Here is a 23,297-nt window from a genome sequence, read left to right on the forward strand (position 1 = left end):
TAAGTATTAGTAAGTGAAAATGTAGGTGAAAGGGACTGGGCTTATGGCAACTAGAAAGTTCCCTAATTTTTTTTCTTCCACCACTATTAAAATTGGTGAGAGGGCTGATCAGTTTTTAGTGTTTGGTTTGTATGGTTTGTAATCTATGGCCTTTAACTGAGAGTGTTGCAGTTGTTTTTGCTGTTTTCTTTGTAACGGTGTGAATTGTTTTTAAATGTCTGCTGATTTTATGTTCTTTTTAGTTTTTTTTGTTCAGTTTTATATACTCGACCCAAAGGTATCAGAACGCTTTACATGAACACCCAGTTGTATTACTGACAGGAGATTGAGTTATATGCCCAGAATCACAGGATCCTTGAGCCTCTTGCCAGGCTCGAACCTGGTTCCCCAGCATCAAGGTTGGCCTCTCTAGCCGTTAAGCCACATCCTCTCATTTGTTTCCTTTGTGAAATCGAAATGAGTTTGAAACTACATGTAGAACTCTACCTGGGCCCAACTGAAGACTGGCTATCCCATGACAAGGCGGCATCACTTATGACACCAAATCGTGTAGGTAACACGCACAGTTGTATGACGATACCCAGGATACATTACCCCACATGTCTTTACAACGCATTCACTACCCCGACTGCGACGTTACCACTTGTTACTTCGCCACGCAAGTCAATATTACAACAACTTGCTTTAGGGGGCGCTGGACTGTGGAATAGTTCAAATCTTTATTCCAACTACAGTCTACGCAGCAGTAGGGAAGGTGTTGGACTTAAAAATCAATCAGGGGTATGATAAGCACGCTACTCACCCGTGAGGGTCTCAAGGCGCTAAGGGGGGGTGGGGCGTTCAGAGATCTGTCTAGCCGAAGAGCCAGGTCTTGAGAGTCTTCCTGAAGGTGTTCAGGAAGCTGGTGTCTCTGATGTCTGCTGGTAGCTTGTTCCGAAATCGAACACCAGCACAACAATGTGCCCCCTAAAGGCAAGTGATTGTGGTGACTTATGTGGTAATGGAGCACGTGATATCATCGCAGTTGAGGTAAAGGCAGGTTGATGTTGTGACTGCAAGGTAAAGGATGTTCCCCAGGACACACCTTTCCAGCAAATGATGACTCTTTGATCCCCTACTCAAGTATGCCCACGTATTGACGGATCGAGCTTTAGCCAGTTCAGCTTTTACCATTGGGCTACCTCTGACAGACTGTCCATCTGGGACAGAATAAACATTTATAGCTATCTGAAAAAACTTACATCTGGTGCTGTGGGAGTATCAATTACACTGCAGACCATCATTGTTAATGATGTACACCATAAATGTTACTTACACAGACAAGGCTAGTCAATTGGATTAAAACCATTTCTGTGACAATCAAAGTCCTGCTAGAACAATGGAAACTGAAAATCTAAGTTTAGAAAACAATGTCATATTGACTTCCAGTCCCACATAAACTAGTCTTTAGAAGTACTGCTCAATTTGATTTCCTCTGGCATATTAATTACAACCTAAATATGAATTCTCGTTGCCTCACAATGCAAACAGCCAGACTATTTCTGTAGTATAAATCACGGTGTCAAGATGCAACATTGTAAACTGCAACTTGAGTTCATGAAGAGACTTGGAAATCACAATTACCCTTAGTGTTTCCTGGTATAGGATTCTAATTGTTCAAAATCTTTGAATAAGGTTTTATGGACTTGTGCAAGGCTGAGCTATCTTTCCTCTGTTGTTTTATTTAAAATATTTGATGAACACCATATTGATTTTCCAGTCAAGTGCAATAGATGCAAGAAACTATTTCTTCCAAATCACTTGAATCCTTTGGTCATTGTGCAATTTTCAGAAAGCACAAAATACTTCTGAATACACATTAAAATATTATTTAAAATGCAGCACCAAAAAACCACTTATAATTTTAAAATGGAAACACTCTTTTAATGTGACATTTTCAAAGATTTTATTTTTAATATTTCACATTGCTGGAGTATTTATTTGTTGAGATGAATATAATGTTGGTATTGAACAAACTTTATTGCGTTTGTATGAGATGCTTCATTAGAAAGCGCTAAATTTAGAATCAATAAAGATAATGGGGTAACCCAGTAACCCTCAGAACCTGAGTAAGTATGCTAAGAAAAACAGTTGTTCTGTCGGGGATATCAACTGATTTGTAATAGGTACTTAATCCTTAAAAACAATATGTCTTAGTCATATTACAAAGTAACACAAATTATAAAGTAACACACTAGCAAGGAAGTCAAATTTCTTCCAAAACAACAACATTTCTTTACTTGTTTTTTTTGTGTATATACAAATCAATAGAGGGCTGTCATAGTCATAAGACATATACGGCAAATGAACCAGTGGCTGTGTGATACAGTTTGTGACTTTTTGTGATATGTGGCAAGGTGTTGTACAGGGGTGACATAAATCACATATATAACATTCAAAACCAATATTTAACATATGAGTCCAAAAGTCATAGCATATGTCCCAACCAAAAGATTCTCTGTTCAAGTCAGGGAATTGCTTGGACTCATTAAGACAACAACGTTGACGTTTCGACCCTTAACGTATGTGCTGATTAATTTATTTATTTATTTATTTTAGAGTTTTGTAGAGCGCGTAGTCACCACGAGGGTATCCCAGCGCTAGAACCTTGTTACTCAGGAGGGGGAAGCGGATAGGTAAGAGACCGGATTAGGGGAAGAGGAGAGTTTTGATGATTAATGTGCATCAGAGGTGGGCCTTCATCAGGACCGGGGGAGTGTGACAGCAAAAAAAATTGCACATAGCGCATCCAACTTGGCAGCAATGTTCAGGGAAGGTGTCAGCCGACACCTTCAAATCACTTCCATGAATAGTGATCTGTGTGTTCTAATTTCTATATTCATCAGCAGGTAGAAATTACTCGAAGGGGGGCGACGTCAGGGCAATCAATTAATTGAGAAATATGAGAAACGTCCTAGTACGTCCATGGCTGCTTGCATCGGGAAGTGATTTGAAGGTGTCGGCTGACACCTCCCTGAACATTGCTGCCAAGTTGGATGCGCTACTATTTTTTACAATTTTCTTGCTAAGTATGAAGCAGCTATACACCGAGTGGCTTCATGAAAGTGACCTTGACGTCCTTAACAAATGGGTAGTTCACGTGGGCAGGTTGCTGAGGCATAGGTAGGTAGCACATGCAGGTAATACCAGTTGCTGTTGTGAATAACCCCCCGGGTTATATGAGATATGATCTGGGAAAATACTTTTTGAGTGTATCACACGTCACTCAGACAGATGATTCACAATCATGTAGAGACTGTGGCCGTCTCTAATCTGCGGCCTTCTCAGGCATTGGGTGGCCATTAAATCTGCATCAGGAAGACTGTACCTTCAGGCTGAGCGCATGCGGGCCCATTGAAAGTAAATATCGTTAAAGAACCAAACTGGAGAGAAAATTGTGTTATTAGTGGGGATGATGTAAAAAATAATCCTGTGAGAACATTTGAAGGCAGTCTGTCTGTGATCTTGTAATGTAAGACTGGTGATGTAGGTCAATATCAGTGGGAAGACAAAGTTAATGAGCTGTAAATGTGTATAGATTGGGGCCCAGGGGTGAACAAAGTTACTGTGCGTCCTCCTGGCTCAATATATGTTTGGAGCTGGAATACTACTTTGTCTGTCACGGGCACATTCCATAGATTTCTAAAAAAATAGGCAGCCCACATAAAAGATAGATCCATCTTTAAATCCACATGTTCAGAATCCTCTTTGTAATTATATTTATTTCACAGCAGAGTTACTGATACTTACATGCAACTTGTTGCATCCCCAGACCCAACTTAGATGTTGGTTTCTTGCCTTTCCTTTGGCTTCATTGTTGCCTATTGTTCTGCCCATTATCTTTCATGAGTGCTTGCTATTGAAGCATAAACGGTCAGCTCACTAGTGCTGAGTACTTCTGCATTTGGTTTGGTACCATTTGATGTGCTACAGAGCTACAAGCCACCACGTCATCTAAAAGTAACTAAAAATTATACTACATATAAGAGAAAGGACTGTTTACTGTGACTTGGTCAAGTGAGAAGGAGTTTGCATAGATCAAACTTTAATATCGCAAAAAACATAACAGATCCATGCTGGCGTGCACGCTAACATACCAGTTTGGAGAGGTTCATGTCACGCAGGACTCGCATTACTACGGTTTTTTCAGGTTCATTTGGGTTGGATCTTTTCACTGCTCCCAGCGTCCTCAGAACAGATAGGATGTTTCGCAAACCAAAATCATAGTGAACCTGGCAAAACACAAGGGAAAATTGTTCACATTGTTGTGATGAAACAAAAGAACAAAAAATTCAGCAGCTTTAAAACGGACAGTCAACCAACTAGATCACAACCTCTCTATTCCAAATCTGAGTACATGTTCTGCGTCCACCAGTCAATACACTTTAAGAGCAGCAACTGAAGGTAAAATCTAGCTCCTGTGTCTATGAAATGCTCCCAAACATCACAGCTCTACCTGCTGGTGAAAGGTCTATACCTTCAGCAAAGACTTATTGTGAGCATTTGTATCATGCTGTATAACAAATGCAAGTTTGCGACTTAGAATTTCAAAGTGGGTAAAGGAGCTCGAACCATCACAAAGGAAGGAGGATCAGATAGGCACTAAGAAGCCTTTGGTTTGAGAATTTGACCACACACCTAAGGCACGTGCGTGTTTGCTATTAAATATGGAATGCTCCCTTTATGTCTTCGGGAATTCCAAATGTCTCGATTTTTCAGCACACTCATCTCTCACAAACTAAAGATCTAATTTGTAGTTTAAAAATTATCATACAGAATGTATCACTTCAATGGTACCTGAAAGTACACTTTTTCCAGTTTGGTTACTTGACATATCATCGTGACTCCATCTTCGTTTTCTCCCACCTATATCATATACCCAAATATACTTAGATTTCCTTGGTATCTTTCTATCACTGTTGGCGCTCCTTCAGAATATCCCTCTAAAACGTATATAAATGTAACTGGGGTTGGATTATGGATCATCAGGTTTGGTGTGCACCCTTACCGAGGGCGTCCTGGCTTACTTTGTTAAAAGAAAATAAATTAAACAGAATAAGTCCCCAGGACCCAAGTTTTACCTCAGACGTCTGCTACCAGTAATATCGAATGTCAGGCAATTATTATTAAGGCTTCGTAGTCTTGATTTCCCTAATGCCTCTTTAATCCACTACCATACATTCCTTGTCTTTATCTCACTCCAACAGGTTCTTTTTAAACAATATATCTCTCCTTTGTCGTTGATTTTCTGACTTTCTCTTTCTTCTTCTTTCCTGATTGTGTGTATTGTTCTGGATCATAGTTTGTTACGGAAATATTAGTGCTGGCCCTAAACAATGAGTGCTGCCGTCTGCAGCCATGGGCTAAAATTAAACATTGCGGGTACAAAAGGGCCTATGGTCTCCTTTAAAGAAAACTGTCTACAACATATGTGCTAACATGGTTATTTCATGTACTATTGACAGTACAAAGAACATTACAATGGAGTGGGGGGGTCCCTGACACTGTATTTCTCTGCTAGTGGATCCCGTCATTTTAGGGGGACCTGAAGGGCTTCATAAAGATAAATGTCATTAACCAATGAACGGGATGCCCTGTACCAGCAAAGATACTGGCACCATACTCCTTGTTTCAACAGAGGCTCTGACTCCCTACTATGGAGTGGGCTAGTAACCCTCCTCCCACAAAGGATTGCAGTCTGTGATTGTGCCCCCACCTCCATGGGGAGTTCCTGGAGTGTCCACGGACCCTTTATGTCATAAGCAGTGGAAGTCCCTCTAAATGTGCACTACGTCCTGGGTGGCAGACACTTGTGTGGCCCCCAAGAGCCTTTGTTTCAATGCACGTGCATCTGTTAGATGGCATAGGTGCATGACCAAGTACACTCAAGTCAATGATGGGCTGCCTACTCTTCCTTTCAAAGGTTTTATGTTTAAGGCCTCACAATATATGATGTAGACGTTTAATGCACAAATGTTTATACCACTGGAAACTAAACTGCTGTGGGAAATCAAAATAGGTACAACTGAACTATGCTACTTTCTGTAACCTGATCCCTCTTGTCCCAACAACCTCACCCACCTCATCTCTACCGCCCCAAAACATACCTAGTGCACTGCAGTCCTCCTGCAGAGCTCACAACTCCAAGATACACACAACAAGTTGATCACTATTGTCCTTTCAGTGTGACAGAGGAGCTGAATCTTGCTGCACTATAGCCTATTTTTTAAGTCGAGCCTAGTTAGCCCGCATGCACTGTCTGCAAGACCTGATGTAAACAGTATAGTGAGAGTAATACCGCCTGCTGCTTGCAATTGGGTCATTTATGCGTCACTCTGATTACCGGGCTCCCTATTGGTTGCTGCTCCAATTCATCACTTCTGTTTTTATCGGAAGCAGCACCAACCTACTACAGTTTTATTGCGCTGCAACTGTACGCATGTCATGTTTAGGGACAACTTGTTCATCATGGCACGTAGCCACGTAATTTTAACCATGGCGTCCGCTTCATGGGACGCCATGCACATGCGTCTGTAGCTTCTGGTATCCTTTATGCTTATTTAATCTCAGGATCTGCACGCCGCCCACGCTTGCTTCAGCTGCAGCTGCAGCGAAACACCATTATGTACATCTATTGCAACTAGACTGAAGATCAATAATGCGCAGGTGCGTTGAACCTCAGGGTGACACGAACGCCATGGAAACGCTGCCGCTCTAGCCACTTTCGCCTCTAAGGGCATGGCTAACAGCAATGAGCGGGCCTGAGGTGCTAGCGTCACTAGGAAGATGGTGACGTCCTTGGTTGTGGTGTGGACAGGAGCAGTGGGATGTTGGCTGAAGGCTACAAGGGGCGCTGAGTGTCAGATAATTTGACTTAGCAGCCACCTAATTCATTTAATCTGCATGTGCGCCGATTGCTTACTTCCTAACATGGTGAACGCTTCCCTTACCAGCCACGTCCCTCTGCAATGTGATTCAGGGCGCTCCCTCCTTCCCATGCTGCTATCCAAGGCCTGCCTGGCAGCCGCCAGATCCCACCCAGTGCCTCCTACCTCCCTGCCTCTCTCCATTCCTCGGCTCCGGGAGCAGAGGCGGACGCAGCCGGCCAGGGTTGCTCCCGCGGCTGCTGCTGCAGCAGCAAGCAGACACCAGGGAAACCATGGCTGACAGCAGCAGCGCCGGAGCGGGAAGAGGAGGAGGAGGAGGCTGCCTGTCCTCAGGCATTATCATCAGGGAGATCATTCAGATCAACGTTGGAGGCACCATGTAAGAACTGGCGGTGGCTTGGCCGAGGTGGGGCCATCAGTGCTGCTGCAGCCGGGTGGAGGCTTCAGGAGCGCGCCTCTTTGTCTGGAAGGGGCTCAGGGATAATGCTGCAACCAGGCCAAAGCAAAGAAGACACTGCCCTGTCAACTACTCATAAATGCTGAGGTGCAGAATTACCAGTGGAACGAACACTCTGCCTATTGATATGACCACAAGGCTGGCCACATCCAGGAGACATGCACCAGCGGTACGAACACAGTGCGTAATGATTTGACCACAAGCCTGGGTCCGTCCGGCCAACATGGACCTGAGCCATGGACCGTTCCAGAGCAGCGCACTTTGTGATGCCATGTAGCTGACACTGGCAGGGACCCCCAAACGTCCACCAGCACCTTTTCGGGAGAGACCGTATCCATTATTTACTCTACTCCTTCCCTTACCACACCCTTTGCTTGTCTTTTACAAATAAAACAGGTGTGAATGCTATTCATTTTGCTTGCTAGCCCTCCTTCGAACTTTGTACTCGGGTTACAAAATGCTTTTCTCCCATTTAGGAAACAGCGGTAACTTTATTTTTCTTTTCTATGTACGTCTGTAGAAATTCAAACAAACTTTAATACAAGTGTATTTAATAGGTAGTAGTAATAGCTTTATTCGATAAAACCATATCATAAAAGCATTTACACATCTTTAAAACACATTTTTGACAACAATTATCACACATAAAAACATTTCATATACAAAACAGCATATTGGGTGAGTAGGATCGTTCACTGAATTAACATTTTCCTTGCAGTTCTTAGGCACCATGCCCAACCCAAAAATTTTGCCATACAAGTTGAAAAGAAGGGTCTAGGATCTGTACGTAAAATACGCAGAGCTTCCAAATGAGAGCGAGTTCCCAGGCTTCTACAAATAGGCTTCAACCACCTACGTCTTGGGGCTACATAGACGCTACATTCAAACAACACATGGGACACAGATTCTACCCTTAGATCACAAAAGGGGCAAAAGGGTACAGTTTGAGCGGGCGGTTTCCAAGTTGACATGAACTCACATAATGGAAGTACCCCCAACCTGAACTTGATGTATAATGCTCTGTCCCTTGGGTTCTGAATGGCGTCTAGATAGGATTCCCTTAAGGGCAACTCCTTGACTGACAGAAACAGGGCCACAGATTTACAATGATTTGTGCTTCGGGCCCTCTCGCTGTCCACCCATGCCCAATAAACCTTCTTTAGATGTTGTTTCGAGGGTGCAGATTTGTTGGTCCAAGCCTCGCCTAGGCCCAAATTGTATAACAGTTTTTTAACTTCCTTGAGCCAGGTGATCTTATGAGAACCCGATATTGACAAAATGTCATTTAAGGCGTCTGCGTAACTACTTAATTCCTGCACATTCCAAATTCTGGACCATAACAGGAGTGGGCGTAGTTTCGCTTGGTCGCAGATTGCCCGGGTGCCTGCATCTATCAGCAATGGGATTGTTGGCGTGCTGTGGGGCAACCCCATAAGGTCTTTATGAAAGTTGTTCTCAAGATGGGCCAGAGTGTCAACTTTTTGGGTGCCCCACAGCTCGGCACCGTAAAGTGCCGCGCTTACAACCCTTGCCCTGTAGATGTCTAGGGGGGCCCCTATAGGTTTTGATGGAGATGCTCGCTGCTCCTTAAGTAGCGCACCTGCCACCCTTTTGTGGGTAAGGAAGATTTTTTGATGGTGTGCCTTCCAGCTCATGGTATCACTAATGCGTATGCCCAAATAATCAAATTCTTTCACGCGATCAAGTGGGACAGAATCCAGGACCGGAGGGTAAACAGATTTTTTTGGCGGATTAAGAACTAAAAACTTAGTTTTACCTATGTTTATTGCCAAGCCCCTTTCATTGCAGAAGGTATGGAAACTGGAAAGCAGCAATTGGATGCCCATTGGTGATTTTGAGATTAGGAGGGTATCGTCCGCGAACAGAAGCGTTGGGATCTTCCTTCCAGCCAGGGTGGGTGCATCTGATGGCTGTTGTAAAAGATGCTCCACCACTCCGTTGATATAAAGAGAGAACAGAGTGGGGGCAAGCACACACCCCTGGCGGACGCCTCTGTCCACGGGGATACGAGATGTTTTCTCTCCCTGGGCACCCCATCTAATTTGGGCAAAATTCCTATCATGAAATTTTACAAGCAGTGAAAGGAGATAGGGGGGGAGGCCTAACCCATCGAGGACGTTCCATAGAAGCGTGCGTGGTACCAGGTCGAAGGCAGTCCGCAGGTCAATGAAGACTAAATACAGACTGCCCCCTCCCAGCACCACCACTTTCCAATAGATCATTAGAAAACGGAACGTCTGCTCGATTGTACCCGTACCTGTTCTAAAACCTGCTTGGAGATCTGATAGGATATGGTTGTTATCTACCCACTCAATAATCCTGCCCAATACCACCTTTCCTGCTACCTTTTGAGAAGAATCTAGTAAGCTGATTGGGCGGTAGTTTGCTGGGTCGTCCCTAGAGCCTTTTTTAAAAATAGGTACGACCTCAGCGCCCCTCCATGAGTCGGGAAAGACTCCACCCAACATCACTTCGTTCAAAAGCGAGGAAATTAATCTACTCCAGGAAGATGGATAGTTCTTAATTAGGTCTCCTGGGATACCGTCTGGACCTGCTGCTTTATTTGAGACAATGGATTGAATTGCTTTTTCTACTTCTAGTTTAGTGAAAAGGCCATCATGGCACGGGAGGTTAGTAGTAGAGCCCGCGAGTGGGCAAGCTGCCTGGGATGTACCTAGAGGAATGGAATACAGTTGCGAAAAATGGTCAAACCATGCTCCCCCTGTGATGTTACAAATTAGTTGCTGGTCAATGGGCTTTTCCCTAGATCTTAGTAGGTCCCAAAACCTCTTTGCATCCTTCCTGGTACTGGCCTCTACTAGATCTCCCCAGAAGTTAAAATCATAAGTCCGTTTGGCTTCAGTTATGATTTTTTTATAAGATTTTCTGGCAGCCCTGATAGCAGCCGCGTCTTTGGTCTTTAGTGTCTCAACAAGTTCCTTCTTGGCCTCACGACATTTTTGAGTGAACCATTTCTCCGACTGCTTGGGCAAGGATTTTGGGGGACCTCTTCGAGTGGTTTGGGGAACAATAAATAGGTCGCTCAGTGCCAATACAGTCTCAGTGAAAAGAGGTAGGACCTTGGTATCATTTTGATTAAGAGGGCTCATCCGGGGCTCCACCTCTTCCAAAATTGCCCCGGCTTGGGCCATCCTTATCTCGTCAGCTGAAACTTTTGCCCATTTTAAACGCCTGCTACAATTTGTGGGGACCACTTCATGAGAGGATTTCCACTTATGACTAGTTAAGCCTTGCCTTCCAGCCTGCCAAGGGGGTGCAATAGATAGCGATAAGGGATTATGGTCGCTATCGACCGACACTATAACCTCCATATCTAGGTGATATTGCCAGAGGTTATAATTAAGCATGATGTAATCAATCCTAGACGTGTGGTCTTGTCTATTGTAAGTGTGGGCACCCATAAGGTCAGATTTAGATTGGCCATTTGTCGGTCGCAAATTGTGCTCCATGCACAAGGCATTGATCTCTATTGCATTTTGCGACCATTTAGGTATAGGGTCAAGGTTCAAAATCGGAATACCTCTCCTGTTGTCCTCCTCAAAAGTGTCCAAGATGTCTTCTCTAGCTAAAGGCTCAAAACAGCAGTTGAAATCCCCTGCAAGCATTATAAGGGAATCTGCATCGCAAGCGGCCAGATTGTAGTTTAAGCCTATAGATGGTAGATGGGATGCACCGCCTTTAGCACCCCTCAAGTAGATGTTGAAAATTTCCATATTTCTTCCCCCTTTATGTATTACCGTAAGCCACTGGAGGTCCAAAGATTGAGTTTTTCTTTCTTTTACCCTGTAGTCTAAAGCAATACTGATCCATATGATGAGTCCACCTGACGGGCGACCTTTGGACCCTTGTTCCTGGACTGCGGGGATAAAGAAGGTGGTAAATCCCACTCGGTGTCTTGGTTCCAAGCACCAGGTTTCCTGCAGAAGACAGATGTGGAAGGGTTCCAAAAAGTCGTTCCATTCGGGGATGTCAAAATTGCGGCCAAGACCAGCCACGTTCCAGGATAAGATTTTTAGGACTGCGTCAGATGATGGAAGGACTCTGACGGGGTCAGTGAGCACAGGCATTAAAGGGACAATCGCATCCACTAATTTTAGAGGCATCGCAAGTGGCTCAATTTGGGGGAGATTGGAAGACACATAAGGGGCGAGGCAAGTGATATCCGAATGTTCAAGAGTGGTAAGTACAGGAAAGGTCACACAAGACGAATTTGGCCGCTCTTCCCTTTTGCAAATAACTGTTGAGTCCAATGACGTTTCCACCCCATCAACCCTTACGTTGTTGGATCGTCCTGCTTGTTTTAACGCAGGTTCTGGAGCTGGACAATCGGTGAAATGTTGCCCTTGCAAAGTTAGGGATACCCTTCGTGTTTGCTCAACTGCTTGCACAGGGAGTCAATCCACCTCCTCTAAACCACCGAATCTATTATAAGTGGAGAGGCCATTCCAATGTAACAGGTTCTCCCTATGGCCCCTAGAGTTATTCGGCCGTTGGTGGTGCTGAACCAGTGTCCAATTATCCCCCTGGTTACAACTCGATCGGGGAGGATAGAAAAAGGATAGTGGCTTGGCTTTCACTAGAGAGTCGTCATTGTTGGGCCAACTACAAATATGGTGCGCCGTGTGAGGATCTCCGAAAGTCACTACTATGCAGTCCCCTGGGCTAGATTTCAGCGTTGGCCCTACCCAAGGGGTTCTGCGAACCATCAATACCCTACTTCTTCTACCATTGGGAATTGGTCTGTTGACATTCAACCAATGCATTATTTTATTTTTAAGCGACCAATGGTTTTCAAATTGACCATTACTTAACGTAGGGACACCCGTCAAGACAGCGACATAGTCGTTTGCCTCTGGAGGAAGGTCAATGTAGCCACCCCTGAAGTTTTCTTTGGCTGGGAGGACCTGAGTTTCACTAGGGACCGGTCTAGTTACTGTTTCGTGTTGGGGATGTTGCGAGTTGCGGGTGGAGCCTCGTGGAGGAGGCTTAGGTTTAACACGAGCTTGCTCCACCGTAACTGACCTTGGTTTAGGAACAGGTTTTATTGTGAGTGAAGCTGAAGAGGAAGCTGGATTGGTTTGTGGTGCGGCAGGCTGCGGGGTTGGGTCAGCTGCAATAACGCCCTGGTTTTCCAGACTTTTCAACCCAAGGGTGGCTAGTGCAATAATGCTCTTCTCCATTTCTAACAAATTATTTTCAATCCTTGAAAGTCTTAGGTCCAAAGGAGACAAGAGTTTTTTAAGAGTGTCCCAAACCACTTCTATAAATTCTTTATTGTTCTTGGTTAGCCCGTCTACTTCAAGGACCTCGTCTGTTGTGATATTCAGAAGGGAATTAGATGGATTTTTTTCCTGTCCCTCACTACAAGGCTGGATATTAATGGTAGATTCAGCTCCCGTATTCAAAGCTGTGATGTTATTTGTGGGCAGATTTTTTGGAACCGCAATTTTCGCTTTCTTACGGGAATAAGCTGAGCGGGAATTGCGTTTCCTCTTGGGTTGATTACCACTGGGGATATTGTGAGTCAAATTCGAGAGGGGTACGATGGGGGCGGGGATGGGGATGCTAGGAGATGTTAATGTAGCATCCTCAATCCTACTTTCTGCGGCAAGCGTGGGAATGGCCGGGGTCGGTGAATGGTGGATGTCTACCTGGGCGACTATGCAATTAAGGCGGGCTGGACGCTCCGGAGTAACAGAAGCGGCTATGTGACCAAGAGAGGATTTTTTAGAGAGTGCAATTACTTGGGACACTCTTCTTGCGGCGTCTAATTCTAACGAGACCCGGGTCTGAAGCTTAGATATTTCCTCGTCTATAGCTATATTAGTGCGGGTTATAAAATCATCCATGGGGCCGCTGACTAGTGACCCCCGTTTCGAAGATTTGCTACGCGTTACCCTTGGATCCATAATTCTCGGGCGCTGTGACAAGGATAGATCTATTTCCCCTCGGTAAGTAGTTTGTCTACCGATGCAAACAAACAAAATTAACCAAGAGGGGTAGCCCAGTCCAGTCCTCTTAGGCCTCGAACGGCCTCAAACGGTCCCGCCCTTGTCCCGGGCTTCTCCCGGCGCCCTCCCGCGCGCTCCCGCGCTGCGGGATGGTTACTTAGTTTTTATAGCTGGGAGAGAAAGGAGTGGGGGCGGAGCCGGCAGGGAGAGCAGCCCAGGTGGTGACGGGCGCGCGGGGGCTCCTGGTCCTTGGAGTCCCCCGCTGGAATGCTCGCAGCCCTGCCGGTCAAGGAGAACGCCCAAACTTTAGCTGGCTGAAGAGATGGTATCAAGGCTGTCAAACCGCGCAGCGGGACCCGCGAAGCGGGTCCGGCCAGTCGTTGCGGTGACAGCGAAAATCCCAGCGGCAGCTTCAAACAGGGAGCCGAGTCCGATCACGAAATCCAGGAAGTAAGGCTTGCTTGTTAAGGAATCCACAGGTCCAATGTCCAAACACCCGTTTTAACAGGAGTGGGGGCGGAGCCGGCAGGGAGAGCAGCCCAGGTGGTGACGGGCGCGCGGGGGCTCCTGGTCCTTGGAGTCCCCCGCTGGAATGCTCGCAGCCCTGCCGGTCAAGGAGAACGCCCAAACTTTAGCTGGCTGAAGAGATGGTATCAAGGCTGTCAAACCGCGCAGCGGGACCCGCGAAGCGGGTCCGGCCAGTCGTTGCGGTGACAGCGAAAATCCCAGCGGCAGCTTCAAACAGGGAGCCGAGTCCGATCACGAAATCCAGGAAGTAAGGCTTGCTTGTTAAGGAATCCACAGGTCCAATGTCCAAACACCCGTTTTAACAGGAGTGGGGGCGGAGCCGGCAGGGAGAGCAGCCCAGGTGGTGACGGGCGCGCGGGGGCTCCTGGTCCTTGGAGTCCCCCGCTGGAATGCTCGCAGCCCTGCCGGTCAAGGAGAACGCCCAAACTTTAGCTGGCTGAAGAGATGGTATCAAGGCTGTCAAACCGCGCAGCGGGACCCGCGAAGCGGGTCCGGCCAGTCGTTGCGGTGACAGCGAAAATCCCAGCGGCAGCTTCAAACAGGGAGCCGAGTCCGATCACGAAATCCAGGAAGTAAGGCTTGCTTGTTAAGGAATCCACAGGTCCAATGTCCAAACACCCGTTTTAACAGGAGTGGGGGCGGAGCCGGCAGGGAGAGCAGCCCAGGTGGTGACGGGCGCGCGGGGGCTCCTGGTCCTTGGAGTCCCCCGCTGGAATGCTCGCAGCCCTGCCGGTCAAGGAGAACGCCCAAACTTTAGCTGGCTGAAGAGATGGTATCAAGGCTGTCAAACCGCGCAGCGGGACCCGCGAAGCGGGTCCGGCCAGTCGTTGCGGTGACAGCGAAAATCCCAGCGGCAGCTTCAAACAGGGAGCCGAGTCCGATCACGAAATCCAGGAAGTAAGGCTTGCTTGTTAAGGAATCCACAGGTCCAATGTCCAAACACCCGTTTTAACAGGAGTGGGGGCGGAGCCGGCAGGGAGAGCAGCCCAGGTGGTGACGGGCGCGCGGGGGCTCCTGGTCCTTGGAGTCCCCCGCTGGAATGCTCGCAGCCCTGCCGGTCAAGGAGAACGCCCAAACTTTAGCTGGCTGAAGAGATGGTATCAAGGCTGTCAAACCGCGCAGCGGGACCCGCGAAGCGGGTCCGGCCAGTCGTTGCGGTGACAGCGAAAATCCCAGCGGCAGCTTCAAACAGGGAGCCGAGTCCGATCACGAAATCCAGGAAGTAAGGCTTGCTTGTTAAGGAATCCACAGGTCCAATGTCCAAACACCCGTTTTAACAGGAGTGGGGGCGGAGCCGGCAGGGAGAGCAGCCCAGGTGGTGACGGGCGCGCGGGGGCTCCTGGTCCTTGGAGTCCCCCGCTGGAATGCTCGCAGCCCTGCCGGTCAAGGAGAACGCCCAAACTTTAGCTGGCTGAAGAGATGGTATCAAGGCTGTCAAACCGCGCAGCGGGACCCGCGAAGCGGGTCCGGCCAGTCGTTGCGGTGACAGCGAAAATCCCAGCGGCAGCTTCAAACAGGGAGCCGAGTCCGATCACGAAATCCAGGAAGTAAGGCTTGCTTGTTATTTAATAGGTAAAATCCATTGCAAATTACAATGACAATAGCTCCAACACAAGCAAATGCGAGACCTATTGCAATTCTAATGCTTGTTTACATTCCAGACACCAACGAGAGAATGAGACCAATAGGAAGGAGAACTCTGGTTTTTAAAAGCAAGTTTCATGGCAAGTTGTATTGTTTACTTACAATGAAACTATACAGCAATAATTCCTCGATCCACTCAAATGTACTGATTTGGTCAACAATATTGCCAGTAGAAGTGCTTTAAATGGATATACAGTATTGCAGGCACTGACTCTCCAGAGTACCTGCTTGCTCCTGGGAAGGGCTGGTACACCTCCAGTAAAATGTATTACAGCACTGCTGAGAGTGCCGGTACTCTTCCTTTCAAATGAAAGAAGTGCAGGAACTCAGTACCGGAGAGTATCTGCCCATTTAACCCCTTCCCTGCTGGACACATTCCCCGGCTGTGCTGGGGGGAGCGAGGCGCGCACAGCACCCCGTGCTCATGACGAGCTCAGCTCAGCAGGGGAATTTGCCCAGCGTGCGAGCGTTCTAAAGGTCATGACGAGCTCAGCTCGTCATGAGCACACGAGAACCGTGGCTCATGACGAGCTTAGCTCGTCATGAGCAAGGGATGGGTTAAAGCACTGAGTCCAGTACTAATAACATCCTCATCATACCAGATCAATGTTTGCATTGACAGCACTCAAGAAAGTATTGAAGCAAAAACATAGTGGTTCCATAACTTCCTCCATATCTCTCATGTCACGGTTGTGCTGCGGCTCATGTACTATAGCCACCCCACACACAATAGTTACAGTAACTTCTTGGAGTAACTTCTTGGGCGCCAGTGGCGTTCTGCGTGGAAAATGGGACTACACCTATTTAAATCTGGCCTTTAAAAGACACCTTCATTGTAAACTGAAATATCTTATTCCAGTTCCCTGAAACTATTTCAGTCTGGATGCCCGTTAATTACTTTTCATTGATTTTTTCTAAATTTCCTTTAGATTTATCAACTAGTGCCCAGTCAAATAACGTCAGTGCTTTTCTGCCTAGTCCCAGGGTAAGTATTGTATGCAGTACCGGCTTCCTTGGTGGTTTCCCACGCTGCCTTCTCCCCATATTTCATGTATTCTCATTATCAGGTGGTGATAACTCAGAAAGTGTCCTGGCGGAATCCAATATGACTGGGAAAGGTCTAGGAATGGTAACAGTTTTCCACCTACATAAAGATATCTCATCGTTTCTACCCCGGCCGGTACGCAGGACTCAAAGACATGGACAGTCATATTGGAAACGTGCTTCGGCAATATGTTAGAATTATCTGCTACACCAGACCCACTCCATTTGCCGCACCTCTTCCAACGGTATCTCCCGATTCCCTTGAACTTAATACGAGTGTCCTTGGTGGGAAATAGCGAAAGTAGTATGGAAGTCAGTTCCCTGCCCAATGAGCTGGTTGTGACATATCTTATCATTTTTCAGGAGTCTCCGCCAGACGTCAGGTCAGCAACTTGAGCTGCGCAGTGAAATACTAAAGCTTAAAATCAGGGAATCCCATCTTCTCTCTACCATGGGAGTTTCAGTGTTTTTATAGATACTCTATGGCTGTTCTGACCCCATATTTTACCATGTCCAACCTTTCCACATTCTTCAGTAGGCCAATAACCCAGGTGTTGTTACGGAATGAGCAACCCCCATCCTGTACTCTAAATAGTACACTGTCTCTGTCAGTTCAGTAACTTAGTGTTGAGGGCCTACAATAACAAGCCATAGACATTGTTTTCGCTAGTGATTGCTACCGCTTCAAGTATGCAGTTTCTTCTGTGACAGTCTCCATATCATTTGAAGTTGAGGGGCACGGACTGTACATCCTGTAGATTTTGCAGGTTCATTCTATAGTACAGGGCTTTGTTTTGAGCTGTCCACACAACGTGTTGGACCCCTGCTCCATGGGCTCAGCATCAGAGTATACATAGAGAACTCACTCAAGAACTGCAAATGCAAGGTGGTTACTACCACAAACCAAGTCCTTTCATTGACCCAACAAGGGCTCAGTTATACTTGATTTTGCAGGTTCATTCTATAGTACTGGGCTTTGTTTTGAGCTGTCCACACTACGTGTTGGGCCCCTGCTCCATGGGCTCAGCATCAGAGTATACATAGAGAACTCACTCAAGAACTGCAAATGCAAGGTGGTTACTACCACAAACCAATTCCTTTCATTGACCCAATAAGGGCTCAGTTACACTTTGGTACCCAGACACCCTGTAAATCTTGGAATGGGTAGCTTCACCACACAGCTCAGTCTCAGCAAGGCTAATGGCCAATAGTGGTGGGAACAGTCTTGTAATACTTCTAGCCAACTTTTGGAAGGTATCGTGTGACACTGTCCTCGTGCCCCTAGCAAAAGTTGTCCTCAAAACAGTACAAACCCCACAAGGTCACCACTCAATGGAGCCCTATGGGGTCTACAGCTCAATGACTCATTGCCCTTCCCATGACACCAAAGTCACCCCCTATCAGCACCGTACTTGCAGGGGTGAAGGGAATAAAGAATAAAGGAAGGGCTGAAAGTCCAGTGGAGCTTCTTTGTGGCATGCCTCACTAATGCAGATCCTGGAACACAATTTGTTCCTGAGCTAGGCCGCTCCCTCAGCCAGGGCACAACCTAGCCACACCCAACTATCGTACGGCACACTCCTCACTGTCCTTTCCAGGGCTAATCTGCACTTTCCAAGCAGTTTTCCACCAGACATCAACCCTAGACATCAACCCTAGGAATAAATTTGCTGTAGGACTATTGTCCATTCACAACACCCCACCTCTCTCGGTTGGAGTCACAGATCTTACCTTTTTACCACTGGGGTGCCCCCATTTTAGCTGCAGGCCACTTCTGCTGATCTTGCAGCCACATTAATTTCAGCTCGGATCAGGAATTTGAGCTCAACCGTGAGTGGACAGTGAAGGTGATTTTTTTGGGGGGGTGTATTTTTTAACAGTGGAGATATGAGTAAGATCAGTGATAAACAGGATGCCGGCGAGAAGACCACTGGGATGCATCCAACCTGAATAATTTCAAGCATACCCCCTGAAAAATTTCAAATCTCGTCAAGGCACTCAAGTGTAAGAAGCGTCGCAGAGAAAGAAGAAGGTAACGAAGAGGTGCAGGCTGTGTTCAATTTTTGCCGAGTTGCCTTTGATTGTAGAGACTGCTGGAGGTGAGCAGACAGCTAAGACTGGTAAAGCTTCCTGTTTAACAACATGCTGCAGTTCATGTTGTGTGAGCCTCAAACCCACCAGCACACAATGACGCTGATTGTACACTGCAGTAAAGACGGCAGCAAACAAAGAGTTTCGGACTGAACTGCTGCCTCTTCTTGTAAAAACTGAGCCACGCACACAATCAGTTATTAAGATCAACAAGTATTCAAGACCAGTTGCTCACTGTGCAGACGCAATGTGAATCTCTGGGGCCTCCATGGGCGGCCAAAGGTCTTGCATATTTACAAGGGCACTGCGCCACTGGAACGCCACTTTTAATAGCGTTCCTGTGGTGCAATGCACTGCTCCTTATTTACAAAGTGTTGTTAAGCCACTTTTTGTGGTTTCACTCTGCGTTGTAAATATGGTACCCTCAGTGGCGGTTGGTGCGGGGGATGTTGATAGATGACGGAATAGGCTTTATTTATTTATTTAATTTTCCCCATTCAGTCCTCTATCTACATCACCCTCGCTTCGCCAACCACGCCCCACTGCGCTTCCCTGCACCGACCACCACTGGGTACCCTTTCATGCAGGTATCTGCGTGAAAGGTGCATGCAATGAGTGTTGATTTGGCCATTCCCCTGCAACACCCATTGTGTTTGATGCTGCGCCAGATTTACAAGGAGGTGTAAATCTGAGGAGGCGCCAAAAGCTAACAGACTCTGTCCCTCACCACCCCTTGTTGTAAATATTTTTGTCCACCCTAAGCGTGGAAGGGTATTCTCAGATGTGAGACCCTTGCTCATTGCACCATCAGGATTCAAGCAAACCGGGCCGAAGACGGCTGTAATGCCAGAAACTGGTCCCCGGGAGCTTGTTTCCTTCCCAGTGTAAGAATTGGCTTTTGTAGTTTGGTTTGCCCTGTTCCCATCATGCACTGGGACAGGAACAGACTAATTTGCATACAGCCAGGTTCTGAAACTGGGATGGTGCAGTGAGCTAAAAAACGGTGTTGGATCTAGCCCTGATCTCTTGACTGGGTGAGAGCTTTCTGCTTAATTCAGAGACTCTGTCCCTCACCACCCCTTGTTGTAAATATTTTTGTCCACCCTAAGCGTGGAAGGGTATTCTCAGATGTGAGACCCTTGCTCATTGCACCATCAGGATTCAAGCAAACCGGGCCAAAGACGGCTGTAATGCCAGAAACCGGTCCCCGGGAGCTTGTTTCCTTCCCAGTGTAAGAATTGGCTTTTGTAGTTTGGTTTGCCCTGTTCCCATCATGCACTGGGACAGGAACAGACTAATTTGCATACAGCCAGGTTCTGAAACTGGGATGGTGCAGTGAGCTAAAAAACGGTGTTGGATCTAGCCCTGATCTCTTGACTGGGTGAGAGCTTTCTGCTTAATTCAGAGACTCTGTCCCTCACCACCCCTTGTTGTAAATATTTTTGTCCACCCTAAGCGTGGAAGGGTATTCTCAGATGTGAGACCCTTGCTCATTGCACCATCAGGATTCAAGCAAACCGGGCCGAAGACGGCTGTAATGCCAGAAACCGGTCCCCGGGAGCTTGTTTCCTTCCCAGTGTAAGAATTGGCTTTTGTAGTTTGGTTTGCCCTGTTCACATCATGCACTGGGACAGGAACAGACTAATTTGCATACAGCCAGGTTCTGAAACTGGGATGGTGCAGTGACCTAAAAAACGGTGTTGGATCTAGCCCTGATCTCTTGACTGGGTGAGAGCTTTCTGCTTAATTCAGAGACTCTGTCCCTCACCACCCCTTGTTGTAAATATTTTTGTCCACCCTAAGCGTGGAAGGGTATTCTCAGATGTGAGACCCTTGCTCATTGCACCATCAGGATTCAAGCAAACCGGGCCGAAGACGGCTGTAATGCCAGAAACCGGTCCCCGGGAGCTTGTTTCCTTCCCAGTGTAAGAATTGGCTTTTGTAGTTTGGTTTGCCCTGTTCCCATCATGCACTGGGACAGGAACAGACTAATTTGCATACAGCCAGGTTCTGAAACTGGGATGGTGCAGTGAGCTAAAAAACGGTGTTGGATCTAGCCCTGATCTCTTGCCTGGGTGAGAGCTTTCTGCTTAATTCAGAGACTCTGTCCCTCACCACCCCTTGTTGTAAATATTTTTGTCCACCCTAAGCGTGGAAGGGTATTCTCAGATGTGAGACCCTTGCTCATTGCACCATCAGGATTCAAGCAAACCGGGCCGAAGACGGCTGTATTGCCAGAAACCGGTCCCCGGGAGCTTGTTTCCTTCCCAGTGTAAGAATTGGCTTTTGTAGTTTGGTTTGCCCTGTTCCCATCATGCACTGGGACAGGAACAGACTAATTTGCATACAGCCAGGTTCTGAAACTGGGATGGTGCAGTGAGCTAAAAAACGGTGTTGGATCTAGCCCTGATCTCTTGACTGGGTGAGAGCTTTCTGCTTAATTCAGAGACTCTGTCCCTCACCACCCCTTGTTGTAAATATATAAAAGCTAACAGCAGGCAAGAGCAGGTATTAGAATGGCAAAACTAGGAGAAATGCTTTTATTTATCCTTGTTTTTGCATTTTCTATGTGTGCTGCATTCTGCAGCACACATGGAAAGAGCAAAACCCCATTAATGATTGTTTATGTGCAGGAAGGTGTCCCTTCATGCACAAACAATCATTAAATAATGACGATTTGCTACTTTTATGTACGCTGCTTTCTGCAGCACACATAGAAGTAAGGAATAGCCTTTATGAATTGCTTATAAGCAGGAAGGAACAACTTCCTGCATATAAACAATCATTACAAAATTATGTTGGCCCGCACACAACAAACAAGGAGTCTGTTCAACAAAGAAGTTAGTTCACACAGGTCTTTGTTCCTTGAATCTTTATTTTCTTTTTAATTCTTCTCAGTAGCCAACGCGTTTCGTCCTATTGAAGAACTTCTTCAGGGCTCATCAATCTACAAGCTTGTTCCAATGAATGTTCCCTCTTCTTTAAATCAGATACAATATTCGGTCCTTCTTCTATATTACTATACTATTGGGATCTTCCAATTTATGGACGCACTAATCTTTTGGCTCTCTATGAGATGCAATTCTTTGTAACGCAGCTCCTGTCGCTTGAAGTCCTCAGATTGGACTCTTCCTCCGTTTGAAGTCCTAACGCAGGGAGGTACTACAGGAGAGATTCCGCAAACAGTATACGGTCAATGTTGACCCATTCCCTAAACAGTACGACATCCTTCTGTTAATTCTGCACACCAATCATTCCCTGTAAAACAGACCCCTTGCACTACGGTGCAAGGGTGCCTGCATTGGTGTTAGGCAGCAAATTGTAATGCCAGTGCTAGGTAAAACACAGGGGTGCGCAGTATTGTAGTAAATATTGTGTATCCCTGCGTTTTGAAAATGTCGGAGCGCGGCGCTGCCAAATTAGTCGCAGCTCCACATTTTGCTGTAAACATGCCCCCATGTTCATAGGAAAGGCTCAAAATGAGTCCTGCATTCTGATGGCCTACCTGTCTTTACACCTATATAAGGCTAAATGATATGGTAAATGCTGCAAACTAACCTATCAGTGGCCCAAAGGCTTGAGAAATGAGAAATATCGAAAATCTTGAAATGAATAGTACCAGGAAATAGGACTTTCAAAAAAACAAAATTACACCCTTTTCTGGCTGAGCTCAAGAAGAATTTAAAACAAGGACCATTGGTAAAGGGCACACATATTATAAAAACAAACATTTTCTTCATACTTCTCTATTTGTTCAACATTTTACCTATATGCACTAATGTTATGGAAGGGTTTGCTAACCTCAAAAAACAGAAAAAAACAGTAATCTCTAAAAGGCTCAAATGAATATTAAGCAAATGTCTGTGCTGTTGGTGAATTTCACATGTACAACAAACTTTGTCAAAAGCAAGCTGAACAAAAACGTCAAGACCAGGCAAAACCCAGAAACGTTTTTATATTTCTGCTTGGCATACACCATTGTCTGTGGAGATGAGCTCAAAGTTTGCAATCACTAAGATGAAATGTACAATGTAAACAGAACTCAAACGTATAAATAAATCAAAATATTGTAAAAGACAGTGATCTGCAACATTTGACGTAATTCCAAATCAACCATCATCAGAGAAGGGTACTATTACTAGAGAACATCACAAGTGAAAACAACCTAGAAGATATAACAAGGAAATATCACTACATTTAATAATAATATATTACACTATAGTGACAATGCTAATCAACAATGCACATGTGAATGAATACATTCACAAAATGCCCATCGGCTAATGTCACCTGGTGGTTATGGGCAAGGTTCTAATGCTGAAGGTGGAACACTGAGTGAATAAGCTGCAAAGTGGTCAGATGGTCGAAGTTAAAGCAACGGGAATCAGAGACAGGCGGTTCAGCAAACTATCTATAGAGTACCTGTAAACTAGCTTTATATAAAAAGTTTAAATAATAAAAACTCTTCTCTTCTTATCATTCTGACCCGCCCTTCCTTGAATGAGTCAGCTTTTACATGTGAAAGTACTTCTCTGAGAATCCTTTCCTAAACTAAATTGGCTTATGCTTCTCAAACAAAGATGAAATACGAGAGGTGCCAAGAAGCTTCAGGAA

General features: G+C 46.0%; 1 protein-coding gene across 1 annotated transcript in view; it reads right to left on the reverse strand.

Moving 5' to 3' along the window:
* LOC147722959 (dynein axonemal heavy chain 5-like) overlaps window positions 1-23,297 on the reverse strand; it is a 1,378,573-nt gene that overhangs the window by 870,886 nt on the left and 484,390 nt on the right. Inside the window, exon 45 of the mRNA XM_086965349.1 lies at window positions 4,137-4,271. Coding sequence (XP_086821475.1) covers window positions 4,137-4,271 — 135 coding nt within the window. The remainder of the gene's footprint in view (window positions 1-4,136; window positions 4,272-23,297) is intronic.

The sequence above is a fragment of the Lissotriton vulgaris genome, chromosome 4_1 (assembly GCF_964263255.1).
Source record: "Lissotriton vulgaris chromosome 4_1, aLisVul1.2, whole genome shotgun sequence".
NCBI lineage: Eukaryota > Metazoa > Chordata > Amphibia > Caudata > Salamandridae > Lissotriton > Lissotriton vulgaris.